The 23531-nt window shown below is 42.6% G+C and overlaps 1 protein-coding gene and 1 pseudogene across 6 annotated transcripts in view; both read right to left on the bottom strand.

Moving 5' to 3' along the window:
• Positions 1 to 335: 335 nt before the first annotated feature.
• Positions 336 to 23531, bottom strand: part of LOC148022995 (IMP-specific 5'-nucleotidase 1-like) — a 112036-nt gene continuing 88840 nt past the window's right edge. The window contains exons 7-9 of one of the 6 annotated variants that reach the window (XM_087695957.1): positions 1917 to 2046; positions 1076 to 1183; positions 336 to 987 (exon numbers count right to left, since the gene is read on the bottom strand). In XM_087695957.1, coding sequence (XP_087552083.1) covers positions 1093 to 1183; positions 1917 to 2046 — 221 coding nt within the window. In that variant the 3' untranslated portion in view covers positions 336 to 987; positions 1076 to 1092. Of the gene's footprint in view, positions 993 to 1075; positions 1184 to 1221; positions 1535 to 1910; positions 2047 to 23531 lie in introns of those variants that run through there. The other 5 variants (XM_087695956.1, XM_087695959.1, XM_087695955.1 and 2 more) reach the window with 5 other exon arrangements.
• On the bottom strand, positions 12729 to 14873 carry LOC148022996 (uncharacterized; annotated as a pseudogene).

Raw genomic sequence — 23531 nt, 5'->3', positions numbered from 1 at the left:
CCACTCTTGAAAAGTGGCAAAAGTAAAATCAGGGCAATAAAATCACCTTATGTACAAGGGAACGTCTTAACATAAAGGAAACATTGGTTACAAATATAAAACCTCTAAACAAAGCTATCTACATTATCAAACAAATATAATCGCCTACCACAAAATTGATATGAAGAGTAACCCTTCACCAACCTACTTTATGGGTTTACTATAATCCTCTTACCAAACTTACTATGTTTGCAAATGTTACATGATCTCCCATTATAGACATAAACTCTTCAAATTAGATAAAACTTTCATGACTCAAGTTTGAGAATGCCCTAATATGCATTACTTTTGCCCTAATCACATAAAAAAAGAAAATATATTACCTCAATGTACTAGCCCTCGTCTTTTTTGTCATTTACACAACATTAACTCTATTTCAAACTACCAAGCTTTGTGAATACTTACAATGCCCGCATACATGCATTATTGTTGACAAGTAATGTAACAAATATACAAAGGTTCCTCCCTTAATTATGTGAAATAATATAATCTGCTTATTTGTAGAAGAGGCTTATTAGTACTATAGCTAGGACATGCGCATTCACACTTGATCCAGTTGGGTTGAGCACACCTGACACCATCCTCCAATGCTTTTGTATTCATAACCAGGAATGTCACACGTGTACGTGTGATAAGACTGAACATGGAACTTCGTCAAGATTTGTTATGCCTGCGCACAAGAACACTGACAATAACGCATAAAAGATCTGGGCTCATTCAATAAATTGAAGGGGGAACAAGACCCACATACGTTTGAGAGGATGGAATGCCCCTTATATCATCAGATGCCAACTTTATTACATAGCAACAAATAAATGACTCGGCAATTTTCTAGACTCGCGCGCACATCCCCGATGGGCACCTACTCCCTATAATGAACCAGCTCTGACAATGAATACCAGAAACTTTAGGGAACATTGCAGACCTGCATGGCCGCCCATGGATGTTCTATCCTAAGAATGAGAAATGTGAAAATGTTAGAGGTGGACCTTGTGATGGAAATATCTCACACAATGTTAAAAGTTATGCAGCCTACCTCAGAGGTGGAGTAGTCTACTCCAAGTAAGGAGTTAACTGTGCTAACTGCATATCTTGCAGTAACATCCGAGCATAGAAAGCCGTTTCTTCTGGGTTAGCAACCCATCTGGTTCACTCACTCAACATTGAAGTTGACACATCAGAAAAAGAAACTGCGCTTAATTCACACACGCACGCACGCACACACACACACACACACACACTCTCTCTCTCTCTCTCTCTCTGTGGCCTGCCAGCTTGTCTAGTACTTAAAACTATATCCAATCAAAAAATGTCACAGGTGTCTCACGGGTTTGAGAGAAGAGGATGACTTTGCTAACTCAACAAGGAATCTCACAGGGGTAAACATGACATCTCTCTATATTTATGGGGCCTTCCAATTTTGGCTTCCCTTTGCACACTTGATAGGTGGCTCCATACCCTTGTAACAGCAGGTCTTTGGTGTATAAGCTCCCTCCTATGTAAGTCCAAACAAGTTCAACACTCAAACAAGATCGGGAGGTTGGTAGAGGGGAGGAATGATAATAATATTTGCTACAAATGTTTGGTTAGATTTTGTTTAATTTATCAACCTTCCTTTCCAAAAATGAACACTGCTAAACAGTGATGTCTTCACTAACAAAGAAGAAGAATGCATTGCTGAAAACTCTGAGATGCAGATTGGCACAGGGACACACTACAATGTAAACAGCAAGCAGCCTTTAAATCAAGATTATTCCCAGTTGGCTAGTATGTGCTTCTGACACCTGCATGTGACTGGTTCAACTACTCATCTGGGTATATGAAGCAGAAAATCCAGAGTTTATCAATCTGAGAATCCAGGAAACGACTACACTCACAGTATAGGACACTTGGACCTAGTTGCTGAGTCATTGCCACTGATGGTAAACCGGTCTCCAACATGCAACATCTCACTGGGCTTCTTCTGTAGGTAGCTCATTAATGCCTCCAAACCAATGGACTTGTTTCCTGACACAAAACAGTAAGGAACTAAGAACAAGTAATAAACAGGACTGTAGTTCAAATCGCTATTCAAGGAGTAAAAAGGCTGTACATAGTATAATGCAACTCCATGATAATAGCATAACTCATTTTACAATGAAAAATGTTTACTTTATTTTTTACACTAGGTCCCAAAGAACAACAATTTTTTGTGCAGGCAATCATAGATGACACGTTAAAACAGAACAAAAGGAGGAGGGAGCATCACATCTTGTGGAAAGAAGGTGGCAAACCCCAAGCAGGATGAAGAAAACCTATGCTCAAAATTGGGAATCTCAAATAATACTTCCATGAGTACTTTGAATATGTGTAGGGACAACACGTGAGACAGCAGAACTTTCTTGCCAAAAGCAAACATTGAAGATGAAAAACTGAGAAACTAGAGGGTAGCCTTATGCTGTCACATGAGGCAATAGGAAGTGAAATAGGCAGTTTACTAACAGAACAGCATGACCTTCAGAGCACACAGCTGGCAGTTTGCAATCTAAGAGACCAGATTAAATATCAGTCTGCAAATACAAAAGCTCTGTACACATAGATATAAGCCTCTTTGAGAAGACTTTCCAAGGATGAGACTTAGCATTGTATAGAGAAATGCTCCAATGTTGAGGGACTTGCTTGCCTAAGGTAAGACGATATGAATGAAAGTCAGCCTGCCATTCTACAGCCATGTACTGCAGCCATGTACTGCAAGAGGTACATAACTCAAAAACTGATGCTGATTTTATATCTTATTTTACCAACTCTATGCCATTTTAGCTGTACAACCCCCCACTAGTGGCTTATTTAGCTGTTCATGGGTCAAGTTTAGGATGAAGAGACCTTGAATAGTCCGCTACTTCCCAACATCAACCTCAAATGCCCTACACATGTAGATTCTACAAGTATACCACTATATCACTGTACTTACAAAAAAGTTGTCCTGTCAGGACAGTGCTGCCTATGCAGAATAGGGGAGAACTTTCTGGCACTAGACAAAGCTTGTTGGTTAGCCATTTGTAGTGGCCTATCATAGAGTCCTGGATACTAGCTCTTTTACTTGTGAATACAATGGATTTTGAGCTACATTGAATTTTATTATCTCACTTTGCCTCATCAATGTATTTCTACCCACTATCCATTGTTGCATGACAATAGACCTGCATACCCACCTGTAACATTGCACTATCATACTCACAATACTTGTTCACCACTCCACTCATGTTTAGCTCTTCAAATGTCACTACAGGAGCTCATAAAGGGAGTGGGCAGTTTTTGCACAAGTGTCTTCACTAGAGCACCAAGCCCCACAGCATAGTTGGTATGGTGCCCAGTGTGAGTACACTACAGAAACTCCAGCCCCCAACTTGCCTCATGTGGGGGAGGGTGTGTGCAGGCAGGATTAGGAAAGGGGAAGTATACTAGCATTTCTATGAATTAACTGAGGACAAATAGTTTAATATCTGGAGTTTCAAGCAGGGTTTGATATTATGGCGATTCAGTAATTCGTCACTGTGAACCTTGACCTATGGGAAGTATTGGTTGCCTCTCTCTGCAAATTCCTAGTGATCAACCACACCTCTTCTCTATATTGCTTGTAACTGGTGTCCTCTGGTTTCTTGTAAAGCAGAATGTGGCACATGGTGTCAAACACTTATGATCCAGTTCAAACACATCAATGGATTTTCAAGGTAAAATGCTTGGTAGACTCTCATTTGTTACAATTGCAAGGGAGGCACTGGCACCATTTGGTCCTGAGTATCAAAACCGTGCTTTCTCGGACAAGCTCAAGGACTATCCCAAGGGAGACTATTTGAGGGGCAGTTATGCATTCAGTGATCTTGACTATCACAATCAGGCTCTTTTGATCAAACTCATTGTCAAAGCACCCACTTTTGGAAGTAGACTTGATAAATATCTTTTGGAGGAGGTGCAGTGATGTGTTGACAGGTACTAGAAGCCATCTTTGCACAGGATTGTCCTTGAGCCCCAATGATCACTCCTTCCAATTTCCATCACAGTCTCTTTGAGAGTTTAGCACTCTACAAGAAATTGGTTTGAGATCCACAATGATGCAAGAGGACATTCAAAAGCAGACCATCACATAGAATAGGCAAGTCAAAGGGAGAAATGGATAGCAATTATGTGTAAGTGCTCCCATGTTTAGTGGTCAAACTGGAACATGTGGAGGACATGTCCCTACTCAAATGATGGGTGTCACAACAAGATTCAACGACAATATGCAAGAGATTAGACAAAGGCTGGAGGCACCTTGCAAGTTATTAAATAAGCCATCCTTTGGTTCTCTCTTTCAGCTTATTCCGTTCAGGAGCATTGGGGCCTAAGTGACCGCTAGGAGGGGATTTACACTAGGGCTTCTAGTGAATGAGCTAAGATGAGTACTAATTAGGTCATTGGAGTTTCCAAAGGGATTAGAGATTACGACAACTAAGAGTTCATCTGTTTGCTAGACTCCATTCAGGTGAAAGCTAGCTTATTAGAGTGTAGTTTTTCCCATACATTTCCATAAAACAAATGCATACAGGTCTAGAAGTATCACTAGAGTAGGTTCAACTCCTACAGACTGAAGTAGCATCTGAAGAGGATATTTGAAGTAACTGGCATCCATTTTGGTAATGTTACAAGGCAATTCAACCTATTTGAAGCCTATAGTTCCAAGGCAAGCGCCAAGGAACCACTCTGCAACACATTGGCAGTCTTTCTGCCCTTCTTGGAATGCACCTCCTGCCGACCATGAGCATCATCGAACAGGGACAGCATTTCGAGTCCGCAAAGTGTGCCAAAGACCAATCCATTGCATGAAGTGAAAGAGGCGAGGATGATGAGACTGCAACCTGGCCGGGGATGGGATCTCGCCTTGGGCCCAAGAACAAATAGGCATTCTCTGACTTGTCAGCAAGGTCCACACTCTAGAGATGAAGTCCCAAACCTATCTAGCGACTGGGCAAGAAATGAAAAGGCAGATAAGGGTCAAAATATACATTTGCCCTGGGATATCTTGCAGGCTAGCCAGTGGGCAAACCTCCAATGAGAAGCCTCAAGAGACAAACTTTTCCTTGATAAGGAATGTTTGACTTCCATAAGTGAAGCATGCGATCATGCCAATTAGCTGCAATATCACAAACAGACCAAACTTTATTAGCTTTCTCAATGCTCCATCTCTATATCCTCTACCATTTTGTGGTAGATCTGATTAGCTGACTACTTCAAAAAATCTTGGGGGTTTCACAAAGGCCCAATTCAACCATGGTGATAAGAGATGAGAAACAAGCAAGGGAGAGTGCCTTTGAAGTCGGTCCTCTAAGATTGACTAGATTAACCTGCAGCCTCTTCATATTCAAAAGTACTCGCAAATGCAATGGAAAGAATAAACCCTCGTTGGACCCAAAATAACAGCATCTTGGATAGTCTTCAAGCTAAATCTTGCCATCCTATTAAATTTAACCCTTTGCAATTGCTTACTAGGCGATTCAAGCAAGCTACATGTACCCAAACCTCTGCTTGCAAAGAATTCACTTCCTTTCTAAAATTGGGAGGGTGCCGTATAGTAAGGCCAAGAGACTCTTGCCACAACACAATCAATTGGGAGGGTGCAGAATGAGATCTAACTGCCAATGCAGGAGACCTCTAAGCCTCGCAATATGTCCCGGAACATTAGAGGCCAAATAAAAAAGAAGGCATTCCGAGTGGTCCAATTGTGCCAGCAGCCCTAGTATCTAAGAAAGTGAAGCAAGATCTTCATATGCGACTATGTTGGTGTGGGGTATTTGGGCCGTACAAAAACCCAATCAAAAGGGCTTAGGGAGAAACCAACCATTGCTTGCCAAACTGCTGACAAGAGTGAGCAGATATTCTTCGCCAGAGGGCAAGAAATAAATCGATGACAGGCCGATTCCACACTGGTGGTGCAAAAGAAACACTTGCCATTAGAGATGCGATACTTGTAAAGGGTGGAAGCAAGAGGAAGACCACCAATCATGACCCTCCAAAGAAAGACCTTGTATTTGAAAGGTGTCTTGTTCAACCAGCCCTCCATCACAGTTGCCTTCCACCATGACCGAGATTTACGCAATCCCCATATAGTATTAGCTTTAGTAACCAGCCATTGATGATCTTTAATCAGAAGATGATACACCTGGTTAGTTGAGGCCTTTTCCAAATTCAAGCGATCTGCAAGGTTCCAATCCTGCCAAGGACTCCAAAGCAAGGGCAAGAAACGGTTGTCTGCTTTGGAGCACTAGCAAAAGCTGTTTCCATAAATCACGGTATCCACAAGGGATTCTGAAAAGCCTCCTGGCTGTATGAAATGATATCAACACATTGTAACTGGCAAGGGTGGCATCCGCAACTGAAGTCAAGCCCAAACGTGCCATGTGGTTAAATTTGGCCTGAGCTCATGTTTGCCTTCCAAGGAAAGTAATCGCGAGGCTGCCAACAATTCCAGTTGAAAAGAGTTTGTATGTAAGTGGTCCTCCGCTGGTGGATGCCACCGAGCCTTCTGGAGGACAAATTTCCAGGAGCATACCAAATGAGCAAGCAGGGATGAGGAAGGACTAGAAAATCGAGAGTCTACATTAAGAACATGCCACTAGGAGCTCCGAATTTGGGTATTACCATGCACAAGCCTGCGATCCTCAAGAAAATAACGGGCTATAATGACCCACGGGTGATGATCCAAGCACATGGCACGAAAAAGAGACCAACGAAGAGCCAACATATGAGTTTCGGCATCCAAAATAGCCCCACCACCCATGCGTTTGGGGGTACATGCATGCGACCAAGAAATCCATGAAATGCCTGCATGCAAGGAGTCCTTCCATAACATGAAACGAATATACTGAGCAAGAGCATTCAAAGTAGTAGCAGTCCAAGGCAGCAATGGCAAGAAATATGTGAGCATTGGCAACATAATTGTCTGAGCCACTTTGAGGCGAACATGGAAGGGCCAAGCCTGCGACTTCCAATACAGAAACTTAGCTGCCAGTTTCTGTGAAATCCACTCTAGTAGTTGCTTTGGCCGAACATCAACATCCAAAGGGTACCCAAGATACCTGACAAAGGAACCACGGGGAACAACCAGTCCCTACCAGCCCAATGACTGTAAATCTGACTCCATGCAATTGAGAATGGCTGATTTGAAAGCATTGATATAAAGACCAGACGCTTGTCCAAAGAGAGTCCAAACATCTAATGCTTTGCGAAGATTATCCTTGTCCGCCTGCAAAATCATAAAACTGTCATCAGACTAATGAAGTGCTGTCCAGAAGGAAGCGACAATCCAGCCAACTGAGTCGAAGCTGCCATAGAAGATAACATCGAAAGAACCGGATGAGTCGTAAGGGCAAAGAAGAGAGGACTCAAAGTGCAACCCTGTCTCACAGAGCGTGCAAGGACAAATGGCTCGGTAACACTGCCATTTAGTATAACTCGCGAAGAAGCCGCAACACTAATGGTGTAGATCAATCGGGACATCCGAGTACCAAAACCCATAGTAGACATAAGTTCTGCAATGAAAGACCAGTCTAAATAATCGAATGCCTTTTCCAAGTCCAATTGAATCAATACCACTTCCTGATTAGAGTGCCTTGCATAGTCAATAGCCATTTGCACATTTAAGATATTACGCAAAATGTTTCGGCCCTTAATGAAACCATATTAAAGAGGATGCACAATGGCCGGAAGATACTTGTGGAGCCGATTCACCATCACTTTGGAAAAGATTTTATACATCGAACCCATCAAAGAAATTGGTCTCCAATGTTTCAACATTGACGGCAAAGGAACTTTTGGAAGCAGTTTAATAAGACCTTCTTTCCATGAGGAAGGCATGAACCCCGTTTCCCAAACCTACTGAAACATAGTTGTCAATGGTTTCACCAGTTGAGTAGCAAAAACCTCAGAGAATTCATTGGTGAGACCATCCCAACCGGGACTTTTATCCTTGGGCAGGTGTAACAAAATATCCATAACCTCTGCCTCACAAATATCTGTCTCCAAAGTAGTTTGCATGCCATGTGGAACCTGATTGTGGACCAAATCATAGAAAACTGAACGTGCCTGAGTAACTTGGTCAGAAGGTGAAAGAGAAGAATCAAGAAGGTCGAGAAAATAATTCCTACACATGTTCACAATAGTTTGAGGATCAATGACCATTTGACCTTCTGGATCCTGGAGTCTAGTCATATTTTCTCGAGTAGGAGATGCATGTAGAGCTCAAGAACTTATGAGTCTGACAAGCACTATCTTGCAAAGTCTCAGTCAAATTTTGCAATTTGGCTTGCTGATAAGATTTCAACTGAAACTCTTTAATAAGATCAGCCAAACGCATCACCAGTGGCAGTAGAAATACATCATCTGGAGTGTCCACCAGCAGAGAACGAACTAAAGCCAGTGAGTCCTCCGCTGCTTGTCGACGCCGCCGACAAAGAGAGACATGATGGATCCCATACTGCCAAGCAACCCGCTGCACATTAGAGAGAAATCATTCAAACGAACCATTGCCCTGAGAGGAGAAGTCCAATAAGAATCTCTCAATCAATTGCCGCATGTAGCCCTGAAAGATTGAATGCTTAAAATAAGACGAGTTGAAACGCAAAGGGAGTCTATCCAGAAACTGTTTAAAAGGTGCAATGGGTTGTGCAAGCATCTCAAGCTGTAGAGGGAAGGGGTCTGACAAGGCATCTTGCTGCAACACTTTCATTTCGAGCATCTCAGAAAGAAAATCATCATTCTGCATGATGTACATGCGGTCCAACCGCAACCATGTAGACACACACACACATGCACACACTCTCTCTCTCTCTCTCCTCTCTCAAAAGGCAATTGTATAAATTACAAAAAAGGTACAAGATTACATGGTTACAAGATATAGGATGACTCTAGGCCATCTTGCATAAACTCTGAGACATCACAGTCAAGGTACAAAGAAAGCAGAGTGACTAAAGGGGGGCAAAAGAAATTGCAATTGCCAAGTAAACAAAACCTAAATTCAATCAAGTTGAGCTACCAGTGAATAAGTCTTTTCAAGTGGGCTATATGACTCCCAAGCTCGATGAAGCATCGAAGATGAATGCATTTCTCATGGTCCATATATGCCAACGACCCTAGAACGTAAGGAAGGAAAGAGCACTTTCATATCGACCTCCACTCAGAACCAATGGTTGGTAGTAATAACTAAACCTTTTGAATAATAAGGCAAGAAAGGAACTAATGGCGAAGGGTTTCAACCAATGCCTAGTAAAAGAAGCAGCAGCCATTTGAAATCCTTTGCTTGGAGAGTGCAAAGGCAAAGTTGAAGCACACAAATCAACATTTGCCATATAAAGACCTTGGATGACAAGCCAATCCTTATCAGAAATAAGAAAATGACATATCTGATTGGTTGAAGCACAACCCAAAAGCAACCAACCCTTAATCATCCAATCTTGCCAAGGGGCCTCTTGGTCCAAAGAGGGAAGAGGTTGCATGGGCTGTAAAGAGGTGAACATGGTGTTTCACAAATTGTAGTACCCTCGGGGAAATGAAAGTAGCATCGAGCTGACCTAAGGACGTAACAACCCTACTAACAAGTAGAAATGCATCAACAACAATGAAAAGTCCCAAGCGCACCATTGTATTCAACATCAACCTTTGTTCTTCTATACTTTGCCAAGAGAGAAGCCTCGAAACCACTAGCACTTCTACTCTTAGGGAGTCTACATGCCACCATGAGGCAAAAATCTTAGTGTTCCCATGCCTAATACCTTGAGTCTGAAGGAAAAACCTGGCAATCAAAGACTTGGGTTTCCTATCCTCGCACAAGGCCTAGAACAATAACCAACAAAGAGCAATCATATTTGTCTCCAAGTCCAGAATAGCCCCATCGCCCATTCTTTTAGGAGTGCAAACATGGTGCCAAGAGATTCAGGAAATACCCATCTCTGTAGAATCTTTTTTCCAAAGCGGAAACGAGACAAATTGAGTAAGTTTCCGTAGATGAGATGGCCAAGGGAGTAAGGGAAGATAATATGAAACCATCCGTATCATGGTTGTCTACACTATTTTTAATCACACATGGAATGGCCAAGCTTGTGATTTCCAATATACAAACTTATCCATAATACTCGAGGAGATCCAATCCAGTAGCGGTTTAGGTAAAGCCTACACTCCCACAGGATAGCCCAAGTGCCTAAAAACAAAGCCTTTAAGCACCATCTTGCCTTGCCAATCCAAAGCCTAGAGATCACTCTCACTGCAACTAATAAGAGCCGATTTAGATACATTAATGTGCAGTCTAGAGGCAAGGGCAAATAAGTCCCATATGGTGATCGCTCTTTGTATATTATCTGGATTAGTATTAAGAAACATGAAGGTGTTGTCTACCAAGGCTTGCTCCACCAACTATTCTCCACCAACTATTCTTGTGAAGGGAGAGAGTGTGACCATCTCACAATTGGCTACTATATAAGACAATATCATCAGAATGGGTTGGGTGGCCAAGGCAAAGAACAAAGGACTCAGTGGGCTACCTTGCCTAACCGATCGACGAAAGGGGAAGGGTGGTCACGACACCACCATTGAGTAAAACTCTTGTAAAGGAATCCGCACTACTAGTATTGATAAGTTCAAACATTCTCGAACCGAAACCCATGCCTTGCATCAACTGACCCAAGAGGACCATTCCACATGATCAAAGGCTTTTTCAAGGTCCAGCTGAACCATCACTATTTCCTATTTCGTGTGTCGAGCATAATCTATCCCCATCTGAACATTCAAGATGTTGTGCAAAATATTGCACCCTTTGATAAATCCATAGTGTAGGGTGAATAATGTCCAGAAGGTATTATGCTTTAAGGCTTAGGAGGACTGCACTTTAAGGATTAGTTTAATCAGACCCTCCTTCCAAGAACGCGGCATGTGTCCAATATTCCAAATTTGTTGGCATAAGGCTGTCAAAGGCGTAGCCAAGTGAGTAGCATAGGTCTCAAAAAACTCATTGGTGATACCACCCCACACTTGACTCTTGTCTTTAGGCAAATGCAAGAGGACACCCCTTGATATTTAACTAGACCACAAAACAATAAAGGGGCCGCACCGACCACGTGAGAAACAAAGGACAGTGATCCAAGCAAGGCCATGAGATAGGTTATGCACATTTGCACAATTGCTCGCATATCTGTGAGAATTTCATTGTTGGAGCCACTCAAATGGACCACATTTTCCCTAGCAAACGAAGCATGTAAGACATGGTAAAAGTTGTGCGACTGACAATTATTGTCCTACAATCCCTCTAATACTGAAGAAAGTTTGGCATGTTGGTATGATTTGAAAAGTATCAAGAAGCTATGCCAATCTTGTAGAGGTGGAGAGTTAAAGGGGATCTTGTGGTGAATCCATCAAAATAGAGTGTATTAGAGCCAAGAGTTGCTTGGCAGCTTGCAATCCTTGCCTACATAGGGCAGCATGATGTATTCCATGTTGCCTAGTGACCGTTTGCACATTACATATCAATTGATTCAGGGAAGTTGCCCCTTGGGATGGAAGGCCCCATGAAAATAGATGTAGCAACTGTTGCATACAGTCATCAAATATCTCATGTCAGAGGAAGAAGGAGTTGAAACACAATGGGAGATTGCTCCAAAAGGGCTCGAAAAGGATCAACAATATGTATATGCATCTTAAATACCAAGGGGAAATGATCTGAGAGAACATAGCCTTGCAAATCTTGATTTCCAAAGCCTCTAACAAAAAGGAATCGTCATACATAATGTAGGGCCGATCCAAGTGGCCCTAGGTTTCTAGGTGTTGCATGGAATGGAAGGTGTAGCCATCATCTAGGGGAGAGAACCAAGGGCACAAATCCTATTTAAAAGTTGCTAAAGCAAAGGTGTTCCAATCTTCGTACTCTAGGTTATCCATGAGTCCGAAGTTAAATGTGTCTAGTCAGTATACACATTGAAATTTCCCATGATGAATCCAAGCCTTCCAACAAAGAGGCATTCTCTTGACTGTTCGCCATAACTCGCAACAACTAGGAACATCATTAGAAGCATAGAGACCCACCAGTCATAGCACTTCACCTTCATACATAATTTCCACAACTATGAATCTGCTTGATACATCTCTCTTAATCACTATTGGTTGAAGTTTCTGTCTGACAATTAGCAACACGTCGGAATGGGTTCCTGTAAAAACACCACCATAGAAAAGCTTGAAGCCCTGTAGTGTAGGATTCTCCTTGTTTCTTTGTGACTCTTGTGCTCCATCACATAGAAAACATCCTAGACATAGGTTTTTCATACGGCAATCATACGTCATATGCAGACGGGTATGAAAGTATGATTGGAGTACGATTCAGGCCTTCGGGCTGAATCATACATTGCCCATTTTTCTTCTTAAAAATATGCTGAATAAAAACTAAAATTTCATTGTTTCAACAACTTTAGATTCTACAAAATAGACATTGCAGTCTCCCAATAAGCCAATGAATAAGATTGAAGACACAACTTAGAAGTTCACAACATTGATCAGCCAAAAAGATTTCAAATTTGATTTCAAATCACTTGAGCCAAGACACAATTGAAGCACATCATGGCATAATAGTAGTCTGGATTCTAAACTATAGTAGAAGGTTCAAGCAAACTATACCGAAAAAAGATTACACATGACGATCATGGGCAAGATGCACCCTCATCATCCTCCTCATCCTTATCATTCTCCTGCTCCTCATCTTCCTCATCATCATCATCATGATCATGCTCTCCTTGATCAACAAAAGAAGCATTGCTTGTTGTAACATTGGCATTATCCAACTCTTCTTCTTGCAATTCTTGAATTGCAAGAATCCTATCATCATCCTTTTCCTTATTAAGCATTTCCAAAGTAACCTCATTTTTTCCCCATCCTCTTTCTTTGATCTTAGAGACATGGCGAAGGTTTGCGAGGATATAAACAAGTTTCTCCGTATGCTACAGAAGGAACTTGTTTCTTCTCTTCATATGTATAAAAGAGAAGGCACTCCAATTCCTTCTGTAAGGAGATGCACAAGTACCTTGAGAAAGTACCTTAATTACCAATTGCTGCAAATGAGGTGTGCAAGCCCAAATGTTTCCTGCCGCTTCACCCCTTGGTGCATCCTTGCCACATCCTTTACAAGAGGGTGTGCATACATATCCAACTACCTTTGACTTATACATATCCAATTCATTACATTAAACACCTTGCTTTGCTACATCATGAAGAGTGCATCTCTCAATCACATTCATCCAACCTTCATGCACTTCACTATCATCACCTGGATTCTTTGATCTCCATATTGGATGCAAAACATAAGCAACTGCATGTAAAGGTGAGTGCAACATATCCCATCTATCGACACAAAGATTCTTAATGTGCTACAATTTATTAGCATCCACACCCTCAATGCCCTGTATCTTCTCAATCATATGATCTGGCAACTCATACACAATCACTATTGTTGCGAATTCCCTATCTACAAGGTAAACAACCTTTAATATAGGTGCACATATCTTCAAAATAAGCCTTGCATCCTACCAAAAAGTGAACCCTAAAATGATACTAGCCACTTGCATTGGTTTATCAGTGTGGCAAACTCTCTTCCTAGTCTAATCTTCACTCACAACCATATGTCACAGGCCATTATAGCATCTTTCATCTAGTGAGTTTGCCAACATGATAAACATGTAAGCAAACCTTGTTTGAGTTGGCTTTACTGGCTCCTTTGTGCTTAATTTATGATATAAAGCCAAGACTGTATGTTTCTGAGTTATGAAAGTGATAATTTTTGTGGCATCAACCAATATAGGAGCAACCCAAGATAATCGACTAATATCCTCAAAAAGGAGATCCAAGCAATGATAAGCACACCTAGTATAGAAAATGTTAGGCCATCGTGCCTCTATTAATTCTCTAGCTCGCACACAATTTGTTGCATTATCCATATACACTTGCATTACATTTTTTCGGCCCAACATCCAAGATTACATCTTTTTAAAATTTCATAGATGTACTCTCCTGACTTATATTGTCCACTTCCTTCATGAACACAAAATCATCTATGAAAGATATCATGATATTAATAATGAGTCTACCACAAGTGTTGAACCATCCATCACATAAAACACTACATCTATATTTCTTCCACTTATCTCGAATGTCAAGCAACTCTCTATCAATGCATTTGACTTCATTATTAAGTTGCTTTGTGCAAAGCATATGGTGAGAGGGGGGCTTGTAGCTTGGCCTGAAATCCCCTATTGCTTTTACCATGTCTAAAAAATATGGACTCCTCAATTTCCAATGAGGAATGCCTTCAGCATTAAAAAATCTGTGAAGGGCAACATCAGCATTGTCCCTTGCTTACAAATTCCAAGACTTCTCCAAAGCTCCATGTGATTCGCCCACTTATTGCTTATTGGATCTTGATGGCTTAACACTATACGAAGCGGAACCACTTGCACTTGTAGTTGAAACATTAGGAGCATTTGCACATGCAATGCTTGCCTCCCCATATGAACCCTCTCCCAAATCAACCCCATAGACTCATCAATAGCTGCTAAAGGATCAACAAATCCTACTTCTAAATACATTTGTCGACATGTCTCCTTCACATGTTAAGGTGGTTGTGAGCATTTATCTATACCAAAACCTTTAAGCCCAAGATAGTGGGCTCTTATATAAGACGGGTCTCTATCCCAAGTATGCTAACACCACTTGTATTTCCAAGTAAATTGCCCTGTTCTACATTGCTTGACAATTGTTACAAATTCTCACTCTGCTTTTTTCTTTCTTCCCATTTGTGTCAGCTTGATGCACAAAAATGGGGACGAAGCTTCATCGAATGATGACATAATAACTAATAAATCTTGCTGAATTGTCAATTTCAGTTGTAAAATCTGAAATTTCAAAGATTTTTAAGCCAATACCAAAGGGTAAACGAGTTCAATGGCTATCTCAGCTTGTTGATGTCTAAAATTTCAGATATTTTGGACTTCTAAGAAGAAATTTCAAAGATTCCCAACCCAATATTAAAGGGAAAAAGCATCCAACGACAGCCTATTAATGTCTGAAATTTCTGAAATTTTCACATATTTCAGACTTTGAACAAGACATTTCAGAGATTGAAAGATCAATACTAAAGGGCAAAAGAGTATTTCTGAATAATTTGAGAGTTTACTGGCTGTTAATGACTGAAATTTCAGACTTTTACTCAAGAAATTTGCTGCAATAATCAGCCATTCAAGTCTCAAATGCTGTGTGTGTGTGTGTGTGTGTGTGTGTGTGTGTGTGTGTGTGAGAGAGAGAGAGAGAGAGAGAGAGAGTAGTGCTCCAAAAGGCCCGCTAGCACCCAGTGGGGGACCGCTTGCAGACTAATTCCTTTCAGCTGGAATTGTTGGCAGTATCGAGACTCCTTTCATGGGAAGATAAACATCAACTCAGACCAAGATTTAATCGCATGGCCCGTTTAGGTGTGATGTCGGTTGCGGATGCTACCCTTGCTACTCGCAATGTCCTCGTCTCATTTCGGACTGCTCGGAGACTCTTTAAGATCCCGCGTGGATACCGTGATTTGTGGGAGCTGCTTTCGTCGAAGCTTCAGGGTCGGCAACCCTTTCCTGCCTTGACGGTGGATCGCCCTTGGCAGGACTGGGATCTTGCAGGCCGCCTGAGTCTGGAAAAGGCCTCCACTAATCAGGTGTATCATCTTCTTGTTCAAGATCACCAATGGCTGGGAGAGAAAGCTAACACTGTTTGGGGACTGCGGAAATCGCTGTCATGGTGGCACAAAACGCTGATGGAGGGCTGGCAAAATAAGACACCTTTCAAATGCAAGGTTTTTCTTTGGCGGGTAATGATTGGTGGTCTTCCTCTGGCCTCGGCCCTTGCCAAGCGTCGCATCTCGAATGGCAATTGTTTCTTCTGTACCACACCGGCGGAATCGACCCGACATCGTTTTCTCTCTTGCCCGCTCGCCAAGAATATCTGGTCACTCTTGTCGCACATTTGGCGCGCGGTGGTGGGATCCTCGCTAACTCCTTTCGATTGGGTTTTTGTGCACCCGATGTATTCCGCACCGCCACAGTTGCATGAGAAGATCTTATTTCACTTTTTCAGATATTGGGGATGCTGGCACATTTGGACAACGCGCAATGCTTTTCTCTTTGATTCGGCCTCTAATGTACCCCGACATATTGCCAGGCTTAAAGGGCTCTTGCATTGGCAGCTGGATATCATCCGACACTCCGACTTGCTCCCTCGAGAGGATTTGCATCCGTGGCATATGGCAATTGCCTCTGGGTCGTTGCCATGATTGGTGTAACTTTTTCAGTGCATTACTACAAGGCTTCCCCACACGTTGGCCTAGGGCCCTCGTGTATCTTGTAATCAGAAAAAAGAGAGAGAGAGAGAAAGAGAAAACCTCTTCACATGATGGCTTTGTGTCATCATGTATCTTGTAATCCAGTATTTTTTTTCGTAATTAATATAATTACCTTTTACGAAAAAAAGAGAGAGAGAGAGAGATCTGAAATTTCACACAGACAAAAGCAGTTACAGGCTACAGCACATGTGAAAGTGAGAGAGAGGTAAAAAATAGGAAGAAAAGGCATACTGTAACTTTGAAGCAGTCCTGTCAAGGCATAAGCCTGAGCAGACCACATGTGCAGTCCAAGAAGCTGTTTCTCCATGATCTGGGGTAGAGAGAAGGTAGGCAACAGTGAGATGACACATTTCTGGCTTGAAATTGCAATGTTTTTTTGTGCTCCCTGCCAGGCAACAGCCTTTCGGCTGAAATCATCATGCTTTTTACTTTCACCTACCCGTCTTTTTCCGCCCAAAAGTTGGTCATGTCTGAAATAACATTTCATACTCATATACGTTTTTCAGACATCTGCAAATTGAATCATACGAATCTCATAAAAACTATCATCCCAAGCATTAGAGTGTAAGATTTGCCACATAGCATGTTGCTTGACACGTGAATAAACACGACCATTCCGCGTAGTGATTTTCATGATGGAGATCAAGGGTGGGGTTGCCGCTGCCTCGCAGCTTTATTTTCCTTAACAACAAGAACATCCTCATCCAAATAATTTGCCGACACAATGAAGAACTTTGTCTCATTACCATGTGCTTGAAGTCAAGGGTTGATCCACATCCATTGTGCTATTGTGCAAGTTTCTGTGGTCCCATAGAGTAATGACGTTACTGCACTTGTCCAAAGCCAGACGCTTAGGGGACGCATGTAATGATTCTTGTCGAGCCTTAGGATTAGAGGTTATCTTAGTCATCAAAGGTGCAACACCAGTACCTTGGGACAAAGGCTTGTCCTTACAATGTGCATAAATGCATAGGGCATTCTGTGTATCCTCCAAGGATCCAATGTTATGAACATCATTGGACTTTTGTCCTATTTCAATTGCACCTCTTGCTAGGCATGGACACTATCGATGAGAGGTGAAAGCAACTGTTTGCCTTTGCCCAAATTTTTCTTGTGTGGGTTGGGCATCTATATGCGTATGTGAAGCAGTACCATCCTGTTGTAAAACAAGAACCTCATTTGTCTATATTGTCCCTTTCTTGGCTTCAGTACATTTTGCCATAAAGTAACCCAATTTTCCTCAATTGAAGCAATGTCCCACAAAGGCTTTCCCATTTGAGACAGAAATACAAAGTGTGCATACCAAGGGAATCCACCCATAGCCAAGTGGGACGCTTGTGAGAGGTATTCCAAAGCATGCACATTTTGTTTCTATTGATGGTTGGAGTACCAAGGGGTACCAACACTGCCAATCTTGGTTATAGCATCAAACAATAGGGCCAATACATGATTGGGCAGCCGTCTATTTTCACCCAAACTCGACATTCTTGCTTTAGCAATTCTGTGAAGTTTGCCACAGGCTGCCGTGGGACAATATGCACCAATTTGTGATCATAAAACACTAGCAAGCTACTTAAAAACACTATACACTGATGAGGGGATTGGAGCAGGATCTCATAAAGCCCCCTTGATGCCACAAAGATGCTCTCCATACAATCCTCTTGCACAACACTCATCAACCATGAGCGTACCAAAGACATTGTAGGAATTCTGGCAATAAAGTACAAGATGACTGCTTTTTCAAGGAAGGAGGAGAATGGATGCAACACTTTTTTGTACCCACAATGGTAACATTGACATCCCTCTCTTCAAAGTAGCTATGAGTATCCTGATTATGTTGCACATACTCCCCAAGTAATGTGCTGGCGAATTCCAAAAGATGCTCCCAACCCCTGGGAGTCATCCAACTGCCCTATTGCTTGGGCATAGGACAAAGTGTGACCCATCTTTGAAGAACATGGCAATATTTGCGATTCCCCGCAAGGCAATGCATTTGTCCCTTCCATTGGGGAGGCCTCCACACACTTGGAATGATTGACAAGGGGCTCACCATGCTCCATGCCAGAATTTGGGGTCATTTCATCCTCATCCATGACCGGCTCCAAGACATCTAACACTGCATTATTGAAGGTATTTGCATAGAGATCTCGTTGCATGCTGGTAGGCAGTTCAGCAATTAGGTGTTCTGCATGTTAGCTGTCTGCATACAGTCTGTGCTTGTCTACTGTTAAAATTCAGACCTAATAGAGGTACGGTTTAACTGGAGAGAGATGCTGCTGCAGATCTGAACAAAAATAGGTGTCTCACCCTATGCAGTGCTGCAGAAAAGAGCTGCTGAAAGGGCGCACAGATGCCTTGTGTACTGATGGCGGCTGCAAGAGGGTGAACTCAAGGTGGAACAGGTGGGCAGCAGGACTGCGCACAGAGGCACATAGGCAGAACCAGCATGCTGCAGGGGCTTCAACACACACGTAATGGTGACAAGGCAGGTAGCAAGGGCTGGAGGTTCATGTTACAGGAGTGGCACAAAGGCATGCATGGCTAAGACACAAAGAGAGATTGAAAGAGAGAGGGAGTAGCTGAAGGGTGAACTGATGACGAGACCGCCCTAGCATTCTCTCTCTCTCTCAATGAGGGAGTAGCTGAAGGGTGAACTGATGGCGAGACCGCCCTAGCATTCTCTCTCTCTCTCTCTCAATGAGGAGTTTCTACTATATCAAATCACAAAAAAAGCACAGAAGTCAGAGCATAAACAAGATACAAAAGTCATGGCAAGGAAGCAGAAGAGATTGCCATATGCTAAGCAAGATTTACCTAGGGAGAAGATCAGTATGCTGGATAAGATACAACTGCCCCCTACCCCCTACCATCCCAAGGACTCGGAATCAAATTTAGTGCAGTTGAAAAGGGAGGATTTGTGCAGCATTAACATGAAGACTAGAAGCATGCCTGAACAATATCCAAACATCCAATGCCTTATGAAGATTGTCCTTATCTTCATGCAAGATCATGAACATGTCATTTGCCAAGGACTGGGGAATAAAGTGTTCTCCAAAAGGAAGGGATAAATCCACCAACTTTCCATTGGCCACCATGTGGGATAACATGGTGAATATTGGATGTGTCACCAAAGCAAAAAACAAGGGGCTCAATGCACATCCCTGTTTGACTAAGTGTGCCAAGGGAAAGGTGTTGGTAACACAACCATTTAACATAACTTGAGAAGATGCATTGGCGCTGATAGTATGTATCAACTAAGACACACATGTGTTGAGCAAAAACACGCTTTTAAGCTGATTAGCATTCTTAAACAGCCCAAAAACACAATTAATGAAAAACCTTAAAAAGGGGAGTGGTCCAAAAGAGTTTCAGTGCTCCCCCAAAAACCCTAATTCTTTGGGGCACCCTTCAACATCTATAAATAGATCAGCTGCCCCATTCAGCCTCATTCCCGTTTGTGCAGGTTTCACACCCTTGAATGCAGATTTCAGCCATCAGACTACAAGAGACATGGCTATCCAACCTTCGAGACTACTGCCACCTCTCCATCAGCCCTTGCAGTGCCTTGGCGCCTTCCTCCAAGATGTCACCCATTGTTTGGCCCTTCCTCTAGGCTGCAGTTGGCATCTTCTAGCCATCGTTAGCATCTTCATCACCTTCTACAGCTTGCCTTTGGTTCCAAACCAGCCTAGCGACAGTTCCTTTACACTCCAACTGCTCGTGTTTGGTGTCTCTTCCTCCAAGCGATAGGTGTTGGTGCTCCTCCTCATCCAAACGACATCCACAGTTTGCGTTTATGGTGCTCTAGGCCCTTCTGGCATTATCATTTTGCAGACCACACACTCCAACTAGAGGTCACAAACTTGGGATTTGTCTCAAATGGACGTCACTCTACTACACACTACTCTGCCCTTGAGTATTTGCAGTATTCATTCACTTCAGAGTTGTGTTCTTCTTTCCCTTCTTCTGTTTGTGTTTGAGTTTTGAGTTTTGCTTTCTGTGTCTCTGTCTGTCTCTTTGTGTTTATGTCATGGTTGTACACTGTGTTTCCTCAGTGCAAATCCTAGTAGTTTTCTTCACATGATATCATAGTTGGTGCTCTTATTAAGAGTATCCTGTGAATATTGTGGAGAGCTAGTCTTTGTGAGAGGCACACAATACGACTCGTAATCGAATCACAATGTCCCAAACACCTTGTCGAGTTCCTATGATGTCCTATCAAGCTTCTCCATCATTGGAGGCCCTAAGATGACATTATGGACTCCGTGGGGAGAATGACACTTCACTTTCACCTTCATCTTCTTTTTCTACTCCTATTCCAGATTTCACTAACATGACAAAGGAGGACTTTGAGGAGTACTATTGCAACAAGTACAATAATGTTTACACCCCTCCTACAAGCTTCGCTACCACATTCGGACCGGTTGGTGAGGCTGGCCACCTCTCTGATCATGGACAACAAACGGCATTTGGAATGTCTAGCAATCCATCTTCATCATTTCAACCAGGTCCAATGTCACGTTTCTACAAGCCTTTTGAGTTGAATGAATCAAAACCCTCGCCTATTTTCTCTTTTGAGGTGCAGGATCCAGATGGCTTTGCGTATGTGAACTTTAATAGAGGGGGCTCACGAAGCAGACGGAATTCAAATATATCTATAGCTTTTGTTTCATTTGAGCATGCAACACACACTTCTCACTTCCCTCCCATCCCACCCTCTTCTACCTTCACCCTTGATCATTTCTCTTCATCCTTTCAAACTCTCGAATTACAATCCACATCTGCTTCACACACACTAGGGGTTGGATCTTCCATCTCTACTCCTAGCACCTTCTCCTTCTCTTCCCCATTCTCTACCTCTTTACACCATGGTACTTCGTTAGGGGAAATGCCACCCTTTAACAAAGTGCCTCTCACCTTTCTGTAAATGAGCACACCCATAGCACTTGGGACGGCTGTGATGGGCATCCCCCTCACTATCCCTACATTCACCTCTCACATGACCACTGAGACACGCAAGGAATTCCATCCTCGACTTATGGTGCGTCATCCCACTTACCTTGGGTTGCACCTACATAAGGATTTCCATCTTCTGCTCCACGTGTTTCCATCCCACCTCCACCATGGGCTACTCATACGGCTACCATACCCATGCCTAGTCAACCCATCCCTACCTATGGATCCACCTTGCACACTATCCGAATGCTTGGTGGGCACTCTAGGGCCCATTTCCAAGTGCACTCCACTCCCCCATCTTACCCCCATTACACTTTTTTATACTACCCATCTTTGAGCACTACCACTTTTGTTGCAATGGCCAAGAATGCCTTCACGGATAAGACTAGTTTTAATGGGTCGAATTTCATGCAGCAAGTGCTTGAGTCTCAAGGTCTTTGGGACCTCGTCATTGGTCTACAGCCTACGGCAAACCCTCGACTAGCTCACCCTAACTACATCCGTCAATGGAGAGCCCACAAGGCCAGAGCCAATGTTGAGCTGATGTAGGGATTACTTCCTAAGTTTCACTCTCAGATACAACACTTCCCGCTTGCATGAGAGCGTTGGAGCCACCTTCTCGATTGCTATGCGGCTGGAGATCATATATAGTGCATAAATCTCAACTTTGAGCTTCAAGAGTTTTCAATTAAGGAAGGGGATGATCTGAAAGTCAAGCTGGCTGAATATAGACGGTTACTCGTCGAGTTTGCTACTACTGGCTCTCCAAAGTCAGACAACGATCAGGTTACCTTCTTGAATAAGTTGCTCGAAAAATACTTCAATTTCATTTAGCACATCATTTTACAGCCTCAATTGCCAACCTTCTACCAGTTTGAGTGCCAATTCTTGCGTTATGCAAGGCTCCATGATCAAGTCCATAAGAAATCCTTATCACAACCTTATTTCGAGCAGATGGGGTTGGTTGCCTCTTCTTTGGGAGGGAAAACCAACAGTGGCAAGAACTCGCAAGATGTGCAAGTAAGCCAATCAAAGGGTGGCTCCTCTTCCTTAGACGGAACCAAAAAATCTAGACCTATCTAGCAGCATCTTCCTAAGAAAAACCGGTTTTGCACACATTGCTAGAGAGCAGGCCATGTGGACAAGGAGTGTCGCTTCAATGCCAAAGGTCTTCCACCTAAAAAGCCTCAACAGACCGCTACGACTTCACAGTCTAGTGGGGCTACGCCTTCCGCTCTTGCTTCATATGCTCCTTCAGTGCCTATTGTTGTTGCTAGACATGTGGCCCGCGTACAACCTCAGCAAACTATCTGTTTCACTACCCCTAAGGGTGAAACCGGTCTATGACTCACATAAAGCAATAGTTCATTCAATAAACACTTGGTCTTTTTACACACACACACACACAAAAACAGAAACCTCACTCCCTCGCTCAACACCAGATTGGCCCCACAGACCGGCGCCCCTCTCAGTAATTCTTTATCAATTAAAAGAGGGAAAGTTACAAAAATGAAATGTTCCAAAATACATAACCTGTGAACAGTTGGTTTTCATCTAATCTGAGTAAATCCCAGCTGCATAAGGACAGTACAGCATGACCAGATTAACATCCCTTTTAGGAAAGCATTTTCTATAACCATAACTCAATGATTCATGTGCAGAATTGCATTCTGCAGAACTCTGAATTGACTGTTCTTACTGTCGAGCATATCCAAAACAACATCCCTTTTAGGAAAGCATTTTCTTTGACCAAAACTTAATGTTTCATGTGTAGAATTGCAGTCTGTAGATCTTTGAATTCACTGTTCTTACTGTCCAACATGTCCTGAATAGCACTAAATCAAAGCTGATAAACCTTGTTCCTTCGATGGAATCAGCCCATCATCCAGAGCATTTTCTCTGAGAATAGAGAGAGTTGACCAGAGAGAGCAAGCTCTATCTTCGTATATGAGTCAAAGATGAAGAAGTACTCTCCATAGCTGATGAAACTGTAGCAATCTGCCCTGAGCTCCTCAAAAACTTCATTCTCAGATCTGCCCCTTATCCCTATTACGTTTTATTTACATGCTCTCAGTCTCTCTTTTGGAAACTTGTGCCACATGGCATACATGTAACAATT

The sequence above is a fragment of the Lygodium microphyllum genome, chromosome 16 (assembly GCF_053477565.2).
Source record: "Lygodium microphyllum isolate KBCC chromosome 16, Lygodium_microphyllum_v1.1.10, whole genome shotgun sequence".
Lineage (NCBI taxonomy): Eukaryota > Viridiplantae > Streptophyta > Polypodiopsida > Schizaeales > Lygodiaceae > Lygodium > Lygodium microphyllum.
The sequence above is the reverse complement of the archived record's forward strand: the minus strand, read 5'-3'. Positions and strand labels throughout refer to the sequence as shown.